Below are 17,716 nucleotides of genomic sequence, written 5' to 3' on the forward strand. Positions count from 1 at the left end.
AAAATATATAGAAGATAAATGGAACATTAGGAAGTTAGGGATATGGCGTGTCTGGCACAGACATTTATAAAAAGTTATACTAATTTAAGATTACTGGAATAGGGAATAATTATTTTATAAAACCCACTGAAATAAGCCCTCCTAGAAGCAAAACAAATGTTTTGCTGAATGCTGGCAGTACATGTTGTGCATGAGTTGTGCTATATTTGTTCTGTACGGGAGCTGGAAATGCTTACATCGCTGTAGCAGAACGCGGATCCCTTTCTCTTTTTTACGGTAGAAGAGTTTAACTCCTTTTCTTTGGGCCTGCTTCTGACAGTTCACCCAGGCCTTGAGTCTACAAACTGATGTGAGAGTCTATCTGTAAACACTTCCAGTTGTTATCTTCAAAAGCCAGGGCAACACCGGAGATTGGCATGTACTACATTACATGCTGCATTCCCTAGTGAACCATATGGCAAGACTAGCATTTTAAATTCATGCTTAGAAATTGAAATTAACACAGTTTGTTTTTATTTTATTCAGATTTCAAAGTACTTTATGAGATGTTATATAAACCATTTTAGTATCACTCACATAATTCAATACGGTATTTCAGCTAGTGTGTGCAGTATACTGCAGTATTTGGCATGAATGTCCTTGTTAATCATATTTAACATACTGATATGGGTCCAGCCTTGCTCACTGGGTGGGCTGCATTGCTTTTCATATTTGTCAGTGAAGCCCATAAGCTATTTCCACTCCCAGTCAATGTGCCGCATGGTCCAGCTAAGCACATGCAGTCGAACTGACATTTTTCCAGCAGGGTGAGGTCTGCTGGCATAGTCAGCTCTTCAGTCGAATGGGCTAGAGAAGTAGTTTATCAATGCAGCACGCACCTCAGTCTTGCCCGGTACCCTGTATGCTTTTCCTTTTAGTGACTGTAGACATGGGTTGGACGGTCCTCTGAGCAACCTGGTCTAGTTGAAGATGTCCCTGCTTCTTGCAGGGGGGCTGGACTAGAGAACCTTTAATGGTCCCTTCCAACCGAAACCATTCCATGATTCTATGAAATCCCTTCCTCACCATACCCTGGGAAAGGTGAGAGCAGAAGCAGACTTCCAGTCCCCAAATAATTCCTCACAATTCATTGTCCTGTCATCCACACTATGTCCATTTCTGAGTTGATTCTAGTAAAAATAGTCCCAGCAAGTAGATTTTCAGTTTCTTAGTCATAGGTTTGGCATCAGACTGTATATGAATAGATATATCTGGATATGAATCTTTTTTTTTTTCCTTTTCTACAGCTTAATGTTACACAGACATATTTAACATTGAGTTCATTTCCAGATGAGGCAATTTTTTAAAGTTCTAAAGCCATTCTGAAGTATATTCTAAGAGGCAAATCACACTGTTTCTTTTAAATGTTATATTCACCTGAATATGTGGACACCAAAATATATTTTAAAATATGCTTGCATACATTTCATGTGTTTACCTATCAGACTCTTACAAACACAGCTGTCATTCATTGCAGGATTGATAAAATCTAAGTTGTCACTACGTTTCTGTTGACCTAGAGAAGATTCTGCATGGAGAAGGTTGAAAGAATATAGTGTTTTGCATAAAATCCAATATGTAGTAGCACATTTTTTCTGCAGAAGTTACTTAAAGAAAAAATTTGCATAAAAAGAGGTATAAGGGGAATATCTGTGTGTTCAAAGTCCCAGCGCTTACAGTGCGCTTGTGATAGTTTTGTATCAGAGAGAATGTTATGGTCTGCCTACCCTTAGTGTATCATTTTGGAAAACTTTGGAGAAAACAAATGTCCCCAGGAGATTTGCCATGGCTCAGATGAGAACAGAATCAGGCTGTCTACTGAGGAATCTTGGCTGTTTATCTAAAATTTTGATTAAATATATCATTGATATGATGGATTATTTATTTTGCTCTCATAGTTACTGAGTGGTTTGAAAAAGTTTTCTAAGTAATGGACTAAGAAATCTGATGTACTGTCTTTTAAAAATACTTTAGGACATCTGTACAGTTGTATCACATTTTACTTTTCAAGTTTGCTTGACAGGGTCAGTGCCGCTTGCCCATTTAATAAAGCTGGACAGCATCCTAGTCAGCATCTTATTGGTCTCCGGAAAGCCGTTTATCGATCTGTCAGAGCCAATTTTCGAGCTTCAAGACTGGCTACTCTGTACATGCTGAAAAAATATCCTTTTCGTAAAAACCCATGAGTTCAGGTATTCCATGTTACCTACTTGTAATTGTGCCAATGTTTAGAGTTAGCATGTCTAGAAACATAGAATATCTAATTACATATCTAAACAAGATAAAGAAAAGGTAGCATAGTAAATTGGGGCTTATGCTTGGTTTGGAACATTCTTAAAATTTCTATCTTTTTGTGTACTGTGCAATGTGAGATAAGATTCTGTGCGCTGAAAACATTGTCCCAGTTACTTACACCCATGCCTTTGGTGTAAGTACTGACAGTATGTTTCAGAGTCCTTCAGGATTTTGTTTGGTAATATACCTCTTAGTCATCTTTTTCCCTTGCACCAAAATACCCTCTCCTCTGAACAGTATGGCCTTTCACTCGACGTCCCTGTGTTCAAAGGTAAGTTGATTTCCTGTTTCAGACAGCTGGGTGAAACTCTGATTACATTAATTAGCCAAAAGGCACGTTTAAGAGTGAGGAGTTTTTACTCTGAATCAAAGCAGAATACTTTGTTCAGATTCCATTTTGTGAAGTGTCATCTGTATTTCTTTGGTGAATTGTATACTTTCTTTAATGGCATTAGCATTTCAAGGGTTTTTTCTATGTTTATTGTACTTATTGTGCTATATAGGAAATAACAATATATTTACCTTGTATTATAGCAAAAAATAAACCAGATGTGTTCCTGATCTGAAAAAAAAACATGCAGGAAAACAAACGTTGGTGGTAATGCGAGTGTTGAAAACCTGACATGACAAATTACTTTTTTTGTCTTCTTGGAAGAATATTTAACTAATATATTTTGCTTGGCAAATGGATGGATGTATTGAGTGATGACTTGTACACACACAGAGGCATGCACAAAGGTGTGTAGAGACAGACATCCTCATTCTGGGCTCAAGACTTCACTCTTAGCTCTGAGGAATAAGGTATATTTGCTATGTAAAGAAAGAAAATAATACTCTGACTGGTTCAGACATGTTGATAAGAGCAGCTGATACCTAGCTTGGAACTACTCAAGAATCAGTTCTAAGAATGTGGGAAGAGATTGGAAAATGGGATCAATTAACATGACCTTCCCAAATATCCTCCAGCATGAAGGAAGCAGTGGTTATGACACTTGTGTAGATTGTTGCCTCGGCTGAGGAAGTTACAGGTTCAAGGAGTACTAGTGTTAGACCGTCCACTAGTTTTGGAACTACTAAACATATGGAATGGCTTTTATATTAAGGAAGGGGACAGAAGAAAGTCTTTTGTTTATCTTGGATAATTTTATATTTATATCAGTCTTTGAAAGATTTTTAAGATCAAAGTTCTACTATACCAAATTATCACGCAGATATCACAGTAGTAAGGGCCAGCAGACGTAAATGTCCAAAAATTTATTGTAGTTGCATGCGAATAGGTTCTTGACAAAAGGAAAGAGAAGCATTATATTTGTGCAGAACAAAAACATTGGCAGCATGTGAGCTGAGATGCAGGCTGGGCCAACTCCGCAGTGCGTGGAAACTGAAAGCAAGGAATTTAAATGTAAAGAAGGGGAGTAAAGGATTCATTCTCCCCACCAGGATAATTAAGAGCAGCTTTAAGGTAGTTCCAATTTCCCTTAGTTTGAATTTTTCCCCGCATATCATGAATGCCTGAAAATGTTACATGTATTAGATGGGCATGGATGGCAAGGAGCATCTTTCAAATGGATTCCACTGCCTTGTGCAATTAAATAACACTCTTATGCTGGAGGGGCCAAAGATTCCTTCATGGCGAAAGCATTCACAGCTGCCGTTTGTGACAACTTGAATGCCTTTGTCCATCATCAGATTGTTAGCACAAATCTGGCCTACAGCAAGGAGAAAGAGGAACTGGAGAGATTATGTAAAGGAGTGAGGTGATACATTGAAGGAAAGGAATGTTGATAAATTAAATAAAAGGAACTTCCATCCAAAGTCTGGAAATGAGATCCCAATTCTGACTTTTACAGTTCTTTTTTGTAATGTCTGCTTTGCACAAAATCAGAAGATATTCTCAACTTTAACTCCACTAGGTTATCGGAGTATCAACTTATGAGTTACTACTTGAAAGTCACCTTTTCTGAGTATTGTGAGAGACATTGATCAGTAGCAGTATGAGTGATTTACACCTGCCACAGCAAAACTAAATGCTTTTTTTTTAGAGAGAAAGAATATTAAACAGTCCAAATATTTAACATTTGTATTAATATTACAAAGTGACATTAAAAAACCACAAATCCTATTTTTCCTGGTTAAATAAACATTTTTTATTTCCCTGGATATTGCTTTGTATCTTTTTAGCAAAGCGAATGTATCTTTGTGTTTAGGCAAGTGAAAAACAGAACTATTTTTGCTTGGAATGGTTTTCAGTTGGAATTGAAAATGTGAAATGCCTCCTAGTCCAGAGGAGAAAAAAAATGTGAATCTTCCCAGCTAATATGCTAAGGATCAAAGCTTAGTTCCGTTTTAATTGATAGCTGATAATTCCACAGGACCATTTTTCACTTTAAAGAATAAGAAGGTAGTAATTCCTTAAGAGTCTGAGCAAATACATAGGATAGGCAGTGCTTTGAACCATGGAGGATGCATTTCGTGGATACATTTATGTGTATATAAATGGGAAATAAAGTCTATTACTGGGCTTCTTGAGTGGTATATTCAGTACAAAAGGATGATAATGTGAAGTGTGGCCTATTTTCCTTCATCCTTGTTTTTCTTATAATGAACCTGGAAATTTGAGTTTGAAATGTATAATGTAGTGAAGATAATTGTTGCCTTAAGGCTACAGTAAATATGCCTTGAACTGAAACATGTTTATTATTACATATAATGGTTAAAGTAACAGAAAATGGTATTAAATTTACTAATGTAGGAAAAGGTATACTTTGATTTAAGTTAAGCTTTCATTTTAAAAGTTCTTATATATTCAGAACTTTTTAGAAATATCTGTAGCTGAATTATTTTTCAAGTTTACCATGTCAGACTATCTCTTTCAAAAATAATTTGCAAAAACAACAATTTACTCATTTATGGCTTAATAAGGGCTGATAATTTTCTCTACTTTGAAAATATACATTTATATGTGCTTAACAAAATCAGCGGAACAGCCTCTTAAAGGAACTGTTTTCTAAGGCAGGTTGCATGTATGTAATGTTAAGTAAAAAAAAAATGTTCAGAAATAAGCAAAATCTATTTCAGTGGGGCAATTTTTTTTTTCCAGAAAAAGTTATTTCAGTGAATGATGTTGTACAGACATACATTTGAGCTAAGTTCTGTGAATTTTCATACTTACATTGTTTTAAATCTAGACCTTTAAAACTATAGCGTTAAATACATAAGTGTTTAATCTTAAAAACATTTATAAATGTGTATCTCATTTTGTCAATAAATGCAAACTGCAAAGCTTATTGTTGCTTTATTTTACACTGCTTTGAGATATTTTTTGTCAGTAATCTTTAGGTTGCTAAACATATACTTTAGTATATTTGATTATTTCTGAGATAAGCATCAAATTCATACTTTGAATCAGTAAGACTAATCCAATTGGAAGCCAAAGTATGTATAATTTCAAGAGAGACAAGGAAGAAAGTATACTTGAGGGGTTGAGCTGGTAACTGTTGCACTGAACCTTAAAAACTGACTAATCTAAGTATTAATGTTAATTGTAGACGTAAATGAGTGACTAAGTAAAAATAAATTAGTAAATACACCTTAAAGGATATATTGGTCTATGTTTATCCATTAAGTATAGATTTTTATAGCCATCAGTATTATTTCTCCTACCAAAATATCTGCAGCAAATTAGGCTTTTATGCTAATATATATCTCAAATGTGTCAGAGGGAGGTCTGTCTGATGAATCTGTTACAAATAATTAAAAATTTTAATTCACAGTTTTATTCATGGCAACAGAAATTGCATAAGCCTGATATGTTATCATTACTCTAGTAAGACTAGAAGTTCAGCGATATTTGCTTGTGGCTAGTGTGCCCCCCTTTAGCTAGACAGCTCCCTTCAGTAAGCAGAATAAATTAATACCGTGGGTTTGTGTCAGGAAGAGTTCATTGCTCAAAACCATAGAAGGAAAAGTCAGAAGGGAGAAAATAAAAGAGTATTTTTCTTCTAATCTGCAAGATTAGGGTACAGCAGGATGCAATGGCTGAAAGCATAAGCTAGAAATTAGGCATTTTGGGTTGGATGATATAGACTCAAGCAACGTTAATTTTGCTATAAGTGTAAGGTGTCATTCTCAGATGGCAAGGCATAAAGAGACATGGGATAACAATATTTTAAATGTAATTATATTTTACCTCATTAAGGTGGAATGGATATAAAATGCATTTTATGTCTTGGAGATGCACTGAGCTCAGGGAAACCCGCAAATTCCTTCTAGTAAATCTAGTAAAAATTTGCTCCTTCTCCTTTGTAAAAATTTAGTTATTGTGTCATGAAATGTTAGAAAAACACGTACTTTTTAAGTTGGAAAGAGAAAGCTCACAGAATAAAACAGTAAGCTAAACAAAAAGCAGTACCCTCTTTGGGTCATAAAAGCCTAAATCAGAAATCTGATACTGGAATGTCTAAGTAAAGATACTTGGGAATTTTTTGGTGTGATGTTTCTTTGTTGACCAGACAGTTCATCAAATGCTTTGCTCATCCCTTCCCACCTGATGAGCAAGTGAGAATTTTATAAAAGAGCAGCTCAGATTTCTCAGGGATATTGTGAGGCCCTCCCGTTAGATCTTTAGATGGGAGTGTGCTTTTGAAGAGCAAGGTACGAATATTAAATTGTTACACAACAATAGCATGTTAGTGTTCTTGCTTTTCTCTAGGTAAATAAGATTGGTTTCCTGGCAGAGGTTAGATACTGACTGTACAGGTACTTCGTTCTGGACGTGGCAGTTTATTATTAAGTAGCTTTGCCTTCTCTTCTTCCAAGCTAATAAGGAATGTAAGGTAAACCAATTAATAAAGTATTTTCACAAAGACAGAAAAAAATCACTAACTTAAGCTTAGTTTCTGTATTTTGGTTTTAATACTAAAAATACTGCATTTTAGAGCAAAGCGCATGAAAGAAATGTGTCGTATATGTCTTGTATGTGTTTAAACTTTCTAAAGGTTTTGTCCTTGGGAAGCTAACAGGGGCGTGGGATCAGTTCTCTGCTTTCATCTAACACAGAAATGGGAGGGGGAGAGCTACAGCAGAGCAGGGCAAGGCAGGAGGCATAGGAGTCTGCTGGGAATCACTAGCTGAGACGTAATACCAGTTAGCGGCTCCTTTGGTCAAACCACCCATTTGAGAGATTCCCTGGAAATAATTTTTTTTTTTAGCAGGACTTAGAAATTCCCATGTGTCCAAACTGCTTTTTATGGTGTTCATGCTGTTGGAAATGTCTTGTTGCTGGAAAAGATTAACTAGGAATATAATTAGTCTCTGAGATAACTGGTCCTGAAGAGTTTTGACCTGACTTTTCAATCTCTGGTGGAGTTACCATCCTCATCCCATGTGCTCCATCTGCTGGGCATGCTCTCAGGTTAACAGAATAGACACCGTGTTTACAGTGAGGCAGCGGCTGGTGGCAACAATATTTTGTGTTTCTGAGTGGTTTGCATTGCAGGTTTTTGTCTGCATTTGTCATTCTGGAGAACACTTAGTAGCCTTCTTTCTTCCCAGACTTAGGGGAGAAATCAGGGAGAAATGCAGTTGTTTATTTAGAGCCTGGACACTTAGTATTGCTGTTTCCCAGTCTACAGAAATTTTGGTTTATGCAATGTTCTTCTGCTCAAGTAGTAAAAATTTTCTTGAGAAAATCATTATTACAAGTTTAGTCCTGTGAGGATTTAGCAGGTGGAAAATTTGGGAGTGAAAGCGAGTGGAACTTGTAGCTTCCCCAGAAAACACATTAGTTGGACAAGAGACAAGTGCTTCTAATCGGCTTTATACGCCCCAAGAGACGAGAGCATCCAGTTTGTAAATCAAAATATAAATGAAAAAAAAAAACACCCAGAGTTTAAATTAAGACCTTATTTTCATGAATGTTTCATAAGTATTTGTTTATATATATTTATGTGAAACCAGTGCTTATGACTGTAAGTTGTAAGTTTCTGTTTTAAAGCAAATTTTACTATTTTGTGACACATCCAAAATGTGCAGAAATCTTGAACTGTTCCTCCTCCCCTTTCCCCAGCATGAGGTTAGCCTAAAACTAGTGCTATTTTAAAATAAATGCTGCCTAGTCTATGAATTATTTTTATCTGTCTTCTGGTATCAGTTATGTTGTGCTTGTTTCCTACTTGTTAAGCTTTTCTGTGGACTGGAAATGTACATTTTCCTACTCAGAATTTAAATGTGCTGAATAGTGTTGGTAGATAACAGTTTGCCGCTGTTCCTGCCAAGATCATAGTGGCTTTACAATGATGTAATCCACAAAATTATTGGTACGACAGTTGGGGAGCTCCTGTTCTTCGTGGTACTACCTGAAGTGTCAAAGAGCAGTTATTGTAGAGATCTCTGAGCAGTCCCTCCACAGACAGAACTCGTGGGGAATTCCCATTGTCTTGAGTTTGGTCCATAACAGGCTGCCTTTGAAACTTAAAATTGCACAAGAATCCTTCTCTTTCCTCTGTTAAATATATGATTTCTGGTTTAAGATTGATCTGAGCTACTTCTTGAAAATGTCGTATTTAAATATAAGATACTTTGCTCGCTTGAGAGACGTGGGGATTTTTCATCAATCTGTTTTGTTTATCTTTATGTGTTTGTATGTAGATGTAGGTGTTTTGTCAATGTCTTCTCTCTCATCCTTCTAAGATCATTTGAAACTCGTTCAATCAAACAGGATTCAGGTGGATTTGCATGAATGTATGCGCTTTCATATCAGTTGCCAGAAATAAGAAAATTTATTAGGTTTTTTTTTTCCTTTCCTGTGTGTTTAATGCAAAAGTTGCTTTGTTAACCGCCTTAACTCCAACTAAACCTACCCTCTGAACTCGGAGAGTGACAACGTGACCAGCTACATCTGCGTAGTCCCCTTTAAGGAGCTGGGTCTGGGACTGAGCGAAGAGCAGGTATCTGAAGAGGAGGCACACAATCTCACCGATGGCTTCAGCTTGCCTGCACTAAAGGTAACCTCTCCTAGAAGGACATACACATCATGAAAATCTCTTTGAGTTGTCATGTAACCTCGTGGCTTGTATGTACTAGCCTGTAGTAACACAGTCAACTAAGGGACAGATGTAATCAGTCTTATATCATGTTTCTGCATTTATTGGCACTTAGGTGATTTATTTTTGCATGTAGCTGAAGAGAAGTTGCACAATACAACATTAGGATTTTTTTTTCTGCAAATCGTGTAAATCCACGTCAGTGTTTTATAATCAGCTTGATCAATCTCCTCCTTAAACATGATGTTTTGCTCTCTGGTCCCAGTTGAATAAAATAATTTCCAGATTTGTGCTTGCATCTTCTTTAGCTAATCTCTTGACTTGAATAAAAAGAGAGACATCCAAAGATATAAATTAGTTGTGATTGCCAAAAGGAATAGCTGCATTTACTTACACTAGGGAGTAGAAATCATAAGCTTGGACCCCTGCTGCTGTAAGCCAGTGTGGTTCTTTGATCTTTGAAAAACATTTAACTGAACAGAATGACAACCATATAATGGCCTTTTTATCTATTTTGTTTTGACATCTTAAGTATTTTTAATTTGCATGAGTAAATGTTTGCCATTGGAGAGACAATCTAATTTGAATGCAAGCCTTCTACACTCTAGTGGGTCTCTGCTGAGGCAGTTCCCTTTTAACATTATTTTTTAAATGAAAAATTCCTTTATTATGTGACTTCTGTGTTTCTATGGGGTTGGCTCTTGTTGCATTTTATTCACTTAATTCCTAGGCCTTGACTTCTTTTGTTCTGACAATAAATGTTACCAGTAATAGTGATTGCTAAGCTTTGGGGTTTTGCCTAATTAGCTGTAAGCTAAGAACTACATCAGATGTAAGCTTTTGGGATTTTTTTCCTTGCCTTTTCATTAGCTGAAGTTCTAAATGCAACCATGCAAGCCCACTTATTTACTCACTTCTTTTTAAGCACAAGAAGCCCGCCAGAGGTGCCCAAGCTTGTAAGCTGAGTCTTTCTTTTCCTGCAATTTGCAGTACTTCAACTGAAATCTGTTTTAGTTAAACTGGTTGGGATGCTTTCTGGGTACAGTTAACTCACAACTAGTAAGTCTCAGTTTACCTTAACTTGTAAGAGACAGTCATGTAGGCTGGGTGTGGTGTAGTTGAACCAAGCTAAATTAACAAAAATCAGTCCTAAGCAGATTCCTGTGTAAATAATAAAATAGATATAGTTAGATAACCTTGGGACATATTTGTGTTGCGAGCCCTGGATTTATGTACAGTCCTCTTCTTTTTTATTATTGTTTGTTTTTTTTTTTATTTGAGAGAACTTTGTATTAAAATGCAGGTATAATACAGAGGTGTATGCAGATTTGGTTAATATTTTAATTTTCATTCAAGCCCATGTCTAGGCCCAAATGTAGCCTATGTCTTTTGGCTACCTTGTCCTTGAACTAAACCAATTTAAAGACCGAAAATTTTTTACTTAAGAAAAAATACCGATTCAAGCTGAAGAGAGTTGGATGTTTTGGGTGAAGTTTAAGTGTCAGTAAAAATCATCAGAAGTCATTGGCAAGGCAAGCTATTTTTGCAACCCTAAATAAATCTGGAATTTTCTTTTCTGTCATCACTGTGCCTTTTTTCAGGTAGGTTTTGGATTATTATCAACTCCTGAAGTCCACTACTTTTGTGTGCTGCTTTTTCACTGCTTTTGCCTTATGTCTGGTGGAAGGAATTGATCTTCTTTTGTGCTTATTATGGCATGAGCTCTTGACTTTCTGATCAGGGCACCACACCTTCAGGGACACTTGGGTGATTGCTGCCTGTTTGTTTGCTTTTTATTTTAGCACCCAGCCAAATCACAGTCTTGCATGTGTGCCCCAACTTAATTTCATTTAATATCATTCTGTGTTCTTTGTTCTCGTAACTATCTTTTGTAAATTGAGATTTTTTTTTCTTCTTGAATATTTTATCAGTTTGCATCCAATATTTTGATATACCCTTGGGGTATATCCCATGTATCTGCAGGCATTTAATTTTTTGTGTCACTATTCTGAATGTTTTGTTCTTGATTGTTTGCACATTGTAAAAAACTGGTTCTTGTCTGTACTAGTATGAGTACAGAGATGTAAATACATTCTTTCAAATTCTGTAGATCCACAAATCTCAGAACAAGTGAATTGTTAGTCCTGTTCTGTACCTGAGAGGGGTGGAAAAGAGCATGATGAGTAATTACTTTATCTTCCTTGGTCTGGAATGCTTTAGCACAGATTTCAGACTCCACTTTGTACTCACCTACAGTTGATCCCTTTTAATAAAGGCCAGTATTGCAGAGAAAAGTGTCATAACCTTTCCTTTTCAGTTTAGAGATACAAGAAGCTACTGTTCTGTCATAGTGTATTGAGCCAACAGTCTTCTCTAAACTAAGCAAACAGTTCTTTGCATTTCATTGGAAGTGGAAGTGGAAGTTATCAAAAAATTGAAATTGTGGGTTTCCTTGCTCCCAGATAAACTGACCTCTCTTGTACCATGTATAACACTGTGAATTGATTCATTTCTTACAAGCTTTCCCCTCCTTAGTAGTATTGGTGAAATTCTCACTTTGGCTGAAAAAAAAAAATTCAGTTAGCAGCTCAGCTTTCTTCAGATGTAGAATGTTTTTTTTTGTTGCAGTCCAGTGCAATTAGACTCATGTTTCAAGGCTGAGTGTGGGGCAGTAGTTAGTAGATCATAGAAATGATAGCTTGGCATTATAAAGGAAAAAATGTCTTTGCTGCCACTGGAATTTTGGCAGCCCTTTATGACCTGTAGGGTATATAGAGATTATAGCAAATAATGAAACTGCCTGATGAGAATATGGGTTTTTAGGCCTCTGACAACCTTCTGAACATAATTGTATATAATATCTTTCATCAAAGAATTAACAGTCACCTAAGGTTCACAAGATCTGAACCTCACATGGTCTGGGATACCCTTCAAAAACATTCAGCGGATTTTGGCAGTTTTTCAGAGTTCCTGTTGCTGGCCGAGAAATGTTTTCTCATGATGTATCTGTACGTTTACTTTGGAGGCTGGCTGTCTTCCCAGGTGCACAGAGCTAACCCTTCCCTGTTTTGCAGGTCCTCTTTCAGCTCTGGGTAGGGCAGAGTTCAGAATTCTTCAGGAGGCTGGTGCTGCTCCTCTCCCCAGCCAACGCATCCCCCAAGCCCTTGGTCTCCCCCGAACGGCTGCCTCATCATATCTTGTCTGATGTGACTCAAGGCCTACCTCATACACATGCTGCCTGCTTAGAGGAGCTTAAGCGAAGCTATGAGTTTTATCGGTACTTTGAAACTCAGCATCAGTCGGGTTTTGAACGGCCAACCAGAACAAAGCAGAAGTCAAGAGAGCTGAACAGTCTTCAGACAGCAGTACGCAGCTTGCAGCTTCATCTCAAGGCATTGCTCAATGAGTAAGTTCACACGTGAATTAAGAGAATATGCCTGTAGGAAGAAGGCTTCAGACTTCACTTCTTTGGGTTGTCAGCTCCTAGCTCAGATTAAAACCAAAAAACACAGATACATATAGTCATTGCAATCATAGGCATATCCTCACATAGTATGATGTCAAAGATCCTTGGTTCAATATCGAATCTGATACTGTTTCCTGGTTATTCTTTAAGTATCTGGTAAAAATTCAAAGCTAAGCAGTGCATTAAGATCTTGCATTGCTTTTGATGCTCCCTTGAAAAAAATCTGAAAACATTCTTTCATTGATTTTGCAGCATACCAAATCCTTTATAAGAAAGTTCAGCTCATAGTAACTACCTAGTAAATATTTTTAAAGATTCTTCACTGCCTTAGTAAAATAGTTGAAACTGTCCTACTCCTTTAATTTTACATAAAAGAATTACTATAATTAATGCAGGTGAGCAATATATCTTGATGTGGAGAAAAGGATCTTATTTTTTAAATTTTGGAGTATCTTTGAGGAGTTGGCTGAGTTAGATTCCTAAAACTTGAAGAAAATAACAGAATATTAAATGAAATACTTGAAGGAATGGTGAAGCCAAATATGCATTATTCCTTATTTCTGTTCATCTCCTCATCACTTAGGGTAATAATTCTTGAGGATGAACTTGAAAAACTTGTTAGCATTAAGGAGACACCTGAGTTGACAACAGAAGCCCATCAGGTTCTGGAACAAAAACTAAAGTTTATTCAGCCTCATATGCAGGCAAGCAACAGCTGCTGGGAAGAAGCCATTTCTCAGGTGGAAAAAATGAGTGGAAGAAACCCAAATAAAAAAGGTAAATGTGAGAGATTAATTCAGCAATTAATGGGATATGCTTTAGAGATGGAATGGTCAAATGGATCAAAGACAGCATTCAGCCCATGTATCAGAATTTTTTCTCAATAACAGTATACATATGTCAGACTTTTCATTGTGATGACCTTGAAGCTTTTGTTTCAGCAAAAAATGTAAACACCTTAACTCAGTCTCTTAGACCTGTCGATTCAGATTGTGACATTTCCAGGTGTAGACCAATAGTGGCTTTTTGCCTTTATTTGGTGAATGACATGTGAAGGGGTAGGATTTTGATGAATTGTCCCTAAGATTTTCATTTATTTACTGCATAAAAATTACATCATTAATTGGAATTACAGTGGTGTTGTCATTAAACTTTCTTGACAATGACATTTCCTGGAACATTTTAAATTGTAGAGGATGTAATGAGCATATAATACCTGTTTACCTGCTCCCTCAGAGAGAGAGAGCTAATCTTCTGTATACTCAAAAGTCATACCGAGCAGCATATCCCAACGTTTTGCCTTATGTCCTTCTCCTTAGTGACCTGAACAGCCCATGCTGTTCTCCTTGTGAATCACAACTACTTAAGTAATGGTAGTGGACTTAGGCTCTCCTGACATAGAGTTGAACCTATAATTTCTAATATTTTTTCAAGGAGCTTTTTTACTGTCCTAGGAAGGCACAGCCCAGCATGTGAATAATGCTGGTAATGGAGACTGCATTAGGAAAATTATGACTTGGGATATCAGCAAGTTACCTACAGAAATCCAAATTTGTAGTGAGCTAAGCTCTTAATGATATATGGGTGGCATATCCAGTACATGGATGAATATTACTGTGGGTCTAGGGGCGTGCAGGCTGACCTTGTTCATGCTTACATTGGAACTGGGAGCACTGGGAGGCCTAATGCAGGCTCTGTGCAGGTCCAGACATGGTATAACCCAATTTGTGTGTACTTTGCCTGACAGTCCAGTCTTGCAACTTTCCTTTCAGTGCTGCATTAACAACCTGTGAGGATGTTAGATGTAGTCTGATACATTTGCATGTGCTAGCGTGTTCTGTTTTCTTGATGCCCTCCACAACCAGCAGTTCCACTATTTTTTTTGTCCCCCTTTCCTTAAATGTTCTTTCTAGACTGCATGCCATAGTATTTTTAGTTATTTTAGTTTTATTTTTATTTTGTGTATAAATTTCACAACAGGCACTTTTATTATAACTTGCTTCCTTTTAAAGTGCAGTACAAAAATAACCTAGTGTGTGATCTAGAAGGGAGAGATTGCATGGGAAATGAAAAATAAAAAATAATTTAAAAAATCCTTCACTTTCACTTTTACCCAGTGACTTTCCTGGAAATGTGCTGAAGTTGAATCTCTATTTTGCAACAAGTTTACTGAATTACTCCACAGGAGCTACTTTTAAATTATGTTGGTCATTGAAAACTATTTTTGTCTGACTACATTTGACATTTCTGATATATTTCTAAGCAGTCTAGCTTCTGTGAGTTGACCTTTTCAAGCTGTGCATAAAATCAAGTCTAATTCTTCTGCTGTCTTTCTGCAAATCTTCACAGCCAGTCTGTTGGTCATGATTATGTGAATTACTTCATTAAATTATCTTGGGGGTTTTTTTCAGTGCTTCCTGAAAGCTTTTTGGAAGCAGATGCCTTCCTGCTGGAATAATATAGCAGCTAAGCACATCAATTTTTTGTATTTATGCACTGTTATCCAAAACCAAATGAATCTTTTGACAAGAGCTGTAGTAAGAAGCCCATGGTAGTAGAACACTGTGTCTAAGTGGATGCCCAGCACTTTTGCTGCAACAGATGTTTAGTTCAACTAACAAGTTCAACCAGTAGGGCAGTAGGAATAGCATTTTCAGTGTCAGTTATGAAACACTGTTGAAGAGGGAGCTGTTTCTGATGGCTTAGATCCAGTTTTGAGAGGAAATATTTCATTACATAAAAGCTGTATATATTTGTTGAATATTTTTAGCAGTATCTCATAATTGTGCTTAGTATTTAAACAAAATAAGTCTTTTTTGCTGCTTCATCTGTAAATACAAAATGTATCCAGTATTTAAATTTACTGAGTAAATTCTTTGCTTGTCCTTCTTGGTTCCTACTGCTCCCAGCACAGGAAGGTTTCCTTCCATGAGAAGCAGAAGTCAGCTCAGCAGTTGCAGCAGCAAAAGGCCCACGTTGCTCCGCACAGAGGAAGAAACTGGGAACTCATGGGCTTGTCCAGCATCAGAGTGCTGTTGTTGAACCAGGAGTTGAAATTTTCCGTCCACTAAGGAGCTGTTTTGAACTGTGGGCTATCCTAGTTGTGGCGTCCTGTGTAGCTGTCTATCACTTATTTGCAGAGCAGATTTGCATATCTTTAATTGTTTTCCGTAAAAACAGAGGAGTCTCCTTCAGCAAGCACTGTGTGCTTCTTGCCCTAAATCGTTCTTTGTCAAAGCAGGTTTCTGGTTTCTTACAGCTACGTTAAATAGTTCATTGTGCCAAACTCTGTCAAAGCAAAGCATTTAAGCCTGACTGATAGAAGATTCCTACACCTCCCTCAGCCTTTCATGGGTGGTGATACTAGCGTATATTATAGTATGTGGTTACTTCAGTGAATGCCATTTGGCTTCTTTGTTTACAGGACTTGGTGTATGTCTAGAACCAGTGCCCTTAGTCACTGATCCTGTCAGGTACAGAACAGAGCCTGAGAGCAAGCGGAGCTTTAGCACCTTGAAGGGAATTCACCTCTACTTAAATTAATTGGGCAATGATAGACTTACCTATCTTTGATCTACATGTAGATCTTTGCTCATTTCCAACACGAGTTGATTCTAGCCATCTTCTCTTTATTCTTTCACCTTTTTTTTGTCACTGATAAAACTGATTTACTGCTTAAGGCCTCAATAATTGAAGCATGTAGTAATCTGCTGCTAATTTTACAGAATGGAATACCCTTTATGGCTAGTTACAATGTTGATTTAATGATCTTTGAAATAATATCCCTCAAACTGTTTAAATTCCATCCTTTTACCTTTTAAACTGTCTCTATCTTTGGAAATGTATACAACTTTTTTCAATATTTTTAAGAGCAAGGTCATAGGACTCTGCTGCAAGCTCCTGGAGCTTGCAGTCCTTTAATCCGCTGGAGAGGAACTAAAGCAGCAGCAGTTTTAGTTAAAACACTGTGAAATGATCTTGAAGCATATCCTTAGCAGTCTCATGTGGGTGGCTAACAGAGCAGTCTGTACATATTAGAACAGCTGGTTGACTCTTCTGATTTGGGAAGGCAAGCTTTTAATTGATAACTTTCATATACTATTTCAAATTTGTCTTCATACCTTCAGGAGCATATTTCTATTGTTGCATTCATTATTATTATTATTAAAATGTTTTTATTACAAGGAACATTTTAATGAAGGGGGCTTGATATTTATAAAATAAATACCTCATGTCAACTTTCCACTTCAAATTTCACTACATGCTTCATCTTTCTTTTAAACTTTGCATTTAGATACTTCTGGAATGTCAAATCTTTAGCTCAGGCCAGGCAACTAGGGAATTACATACTTTCTTTGTTTGCAAAAGCAGGTAACTGAGAACCACTAAAATTGTCATTCATGTGAACTGCCTACTTTCAGAATACCATCCCTAATTATTCAGTGTATAGATTAGAAATTGAAAATAGGGATAGGTGGGGCTTGGCGAGGTTATCTAGCCAATTTCCCTTCTCAAGGGTAAATTAGTGTTTCCGAGTAAATGTTGATTCCCTGTTCCTAAAAACCTCTCTTTAGAGACATTTTACAGTATTTCCAGGCATCTATTCCAGTACCTAACTCCATTATCAGCAGAAGGTTATTACTGAGTATAAATATCTCTTGCTGCAATTTAAAAGCAGTACTTTTGACCTACCCACAATGGAAATCCATTTCCTCTTTATAGCTCTTACATTTTTGAAGACAGTTAATATGTTTCTTTCTATCTTCTCTACATGAGTCTATATCCTTCAGCTCTTCCCTGACTACTATACTTTATTTAGTCCTCTGATAATTTCCACTGTTTTTCTCCAGACTTCTCCTAGTTGGTCCACAAT

At 36.8% G+C, this 17,716-nt stretch overlaps 1 protein-coding gene across 1 annotated transcript in view; it reads left to right on the forward strand.

Moving 5' to 3' along the window:
• VEZT (vezatin, adherens junctions transmembrane protein) overlaps window positions 1-17,716 on the forward strand; it is a 58,977-nt gene that overhangs the window by 32,952 nt on the left and 8,309 nt on the right. Inside the window, exons 6-9 of the mRNA XM_086750595.1 lie at window positions 2,063-2,200; window positions 9,191-9,338; window positions 12,452-12,783; window positions 13,427-13,620. Of these exons, the coding sequence (XP_086606721.1) occupies window positions 2,063-2,200; window positions 9,191-9,338; window positions 12,452-12,783; window positions 13,427-13,620 (812 nt within the window). The remainder of the gene's footprint in view (window positions 1-2,062; window positions 2,201-9,190; window positions 9,339-12,451; window positions 12,784-13,426; window positions 13,621-17,716) is intronic.

This window comes from Chlamydotis macqueenii, chromosome 1, assembly GCF_036417535.1.
Source record: "Chlamydotis macqueenii isolate bChlMac1 chromosome 1, bChlMac1.mat, whole genome shotgun sequence".
In the NCBI taxonomy this organism is placed as follows: Eukaryota; Metazoa; Chordata; class Aves; order Otidiformes; family Otididae; genus Chlamydotis; species Chlamydotis macqueenii.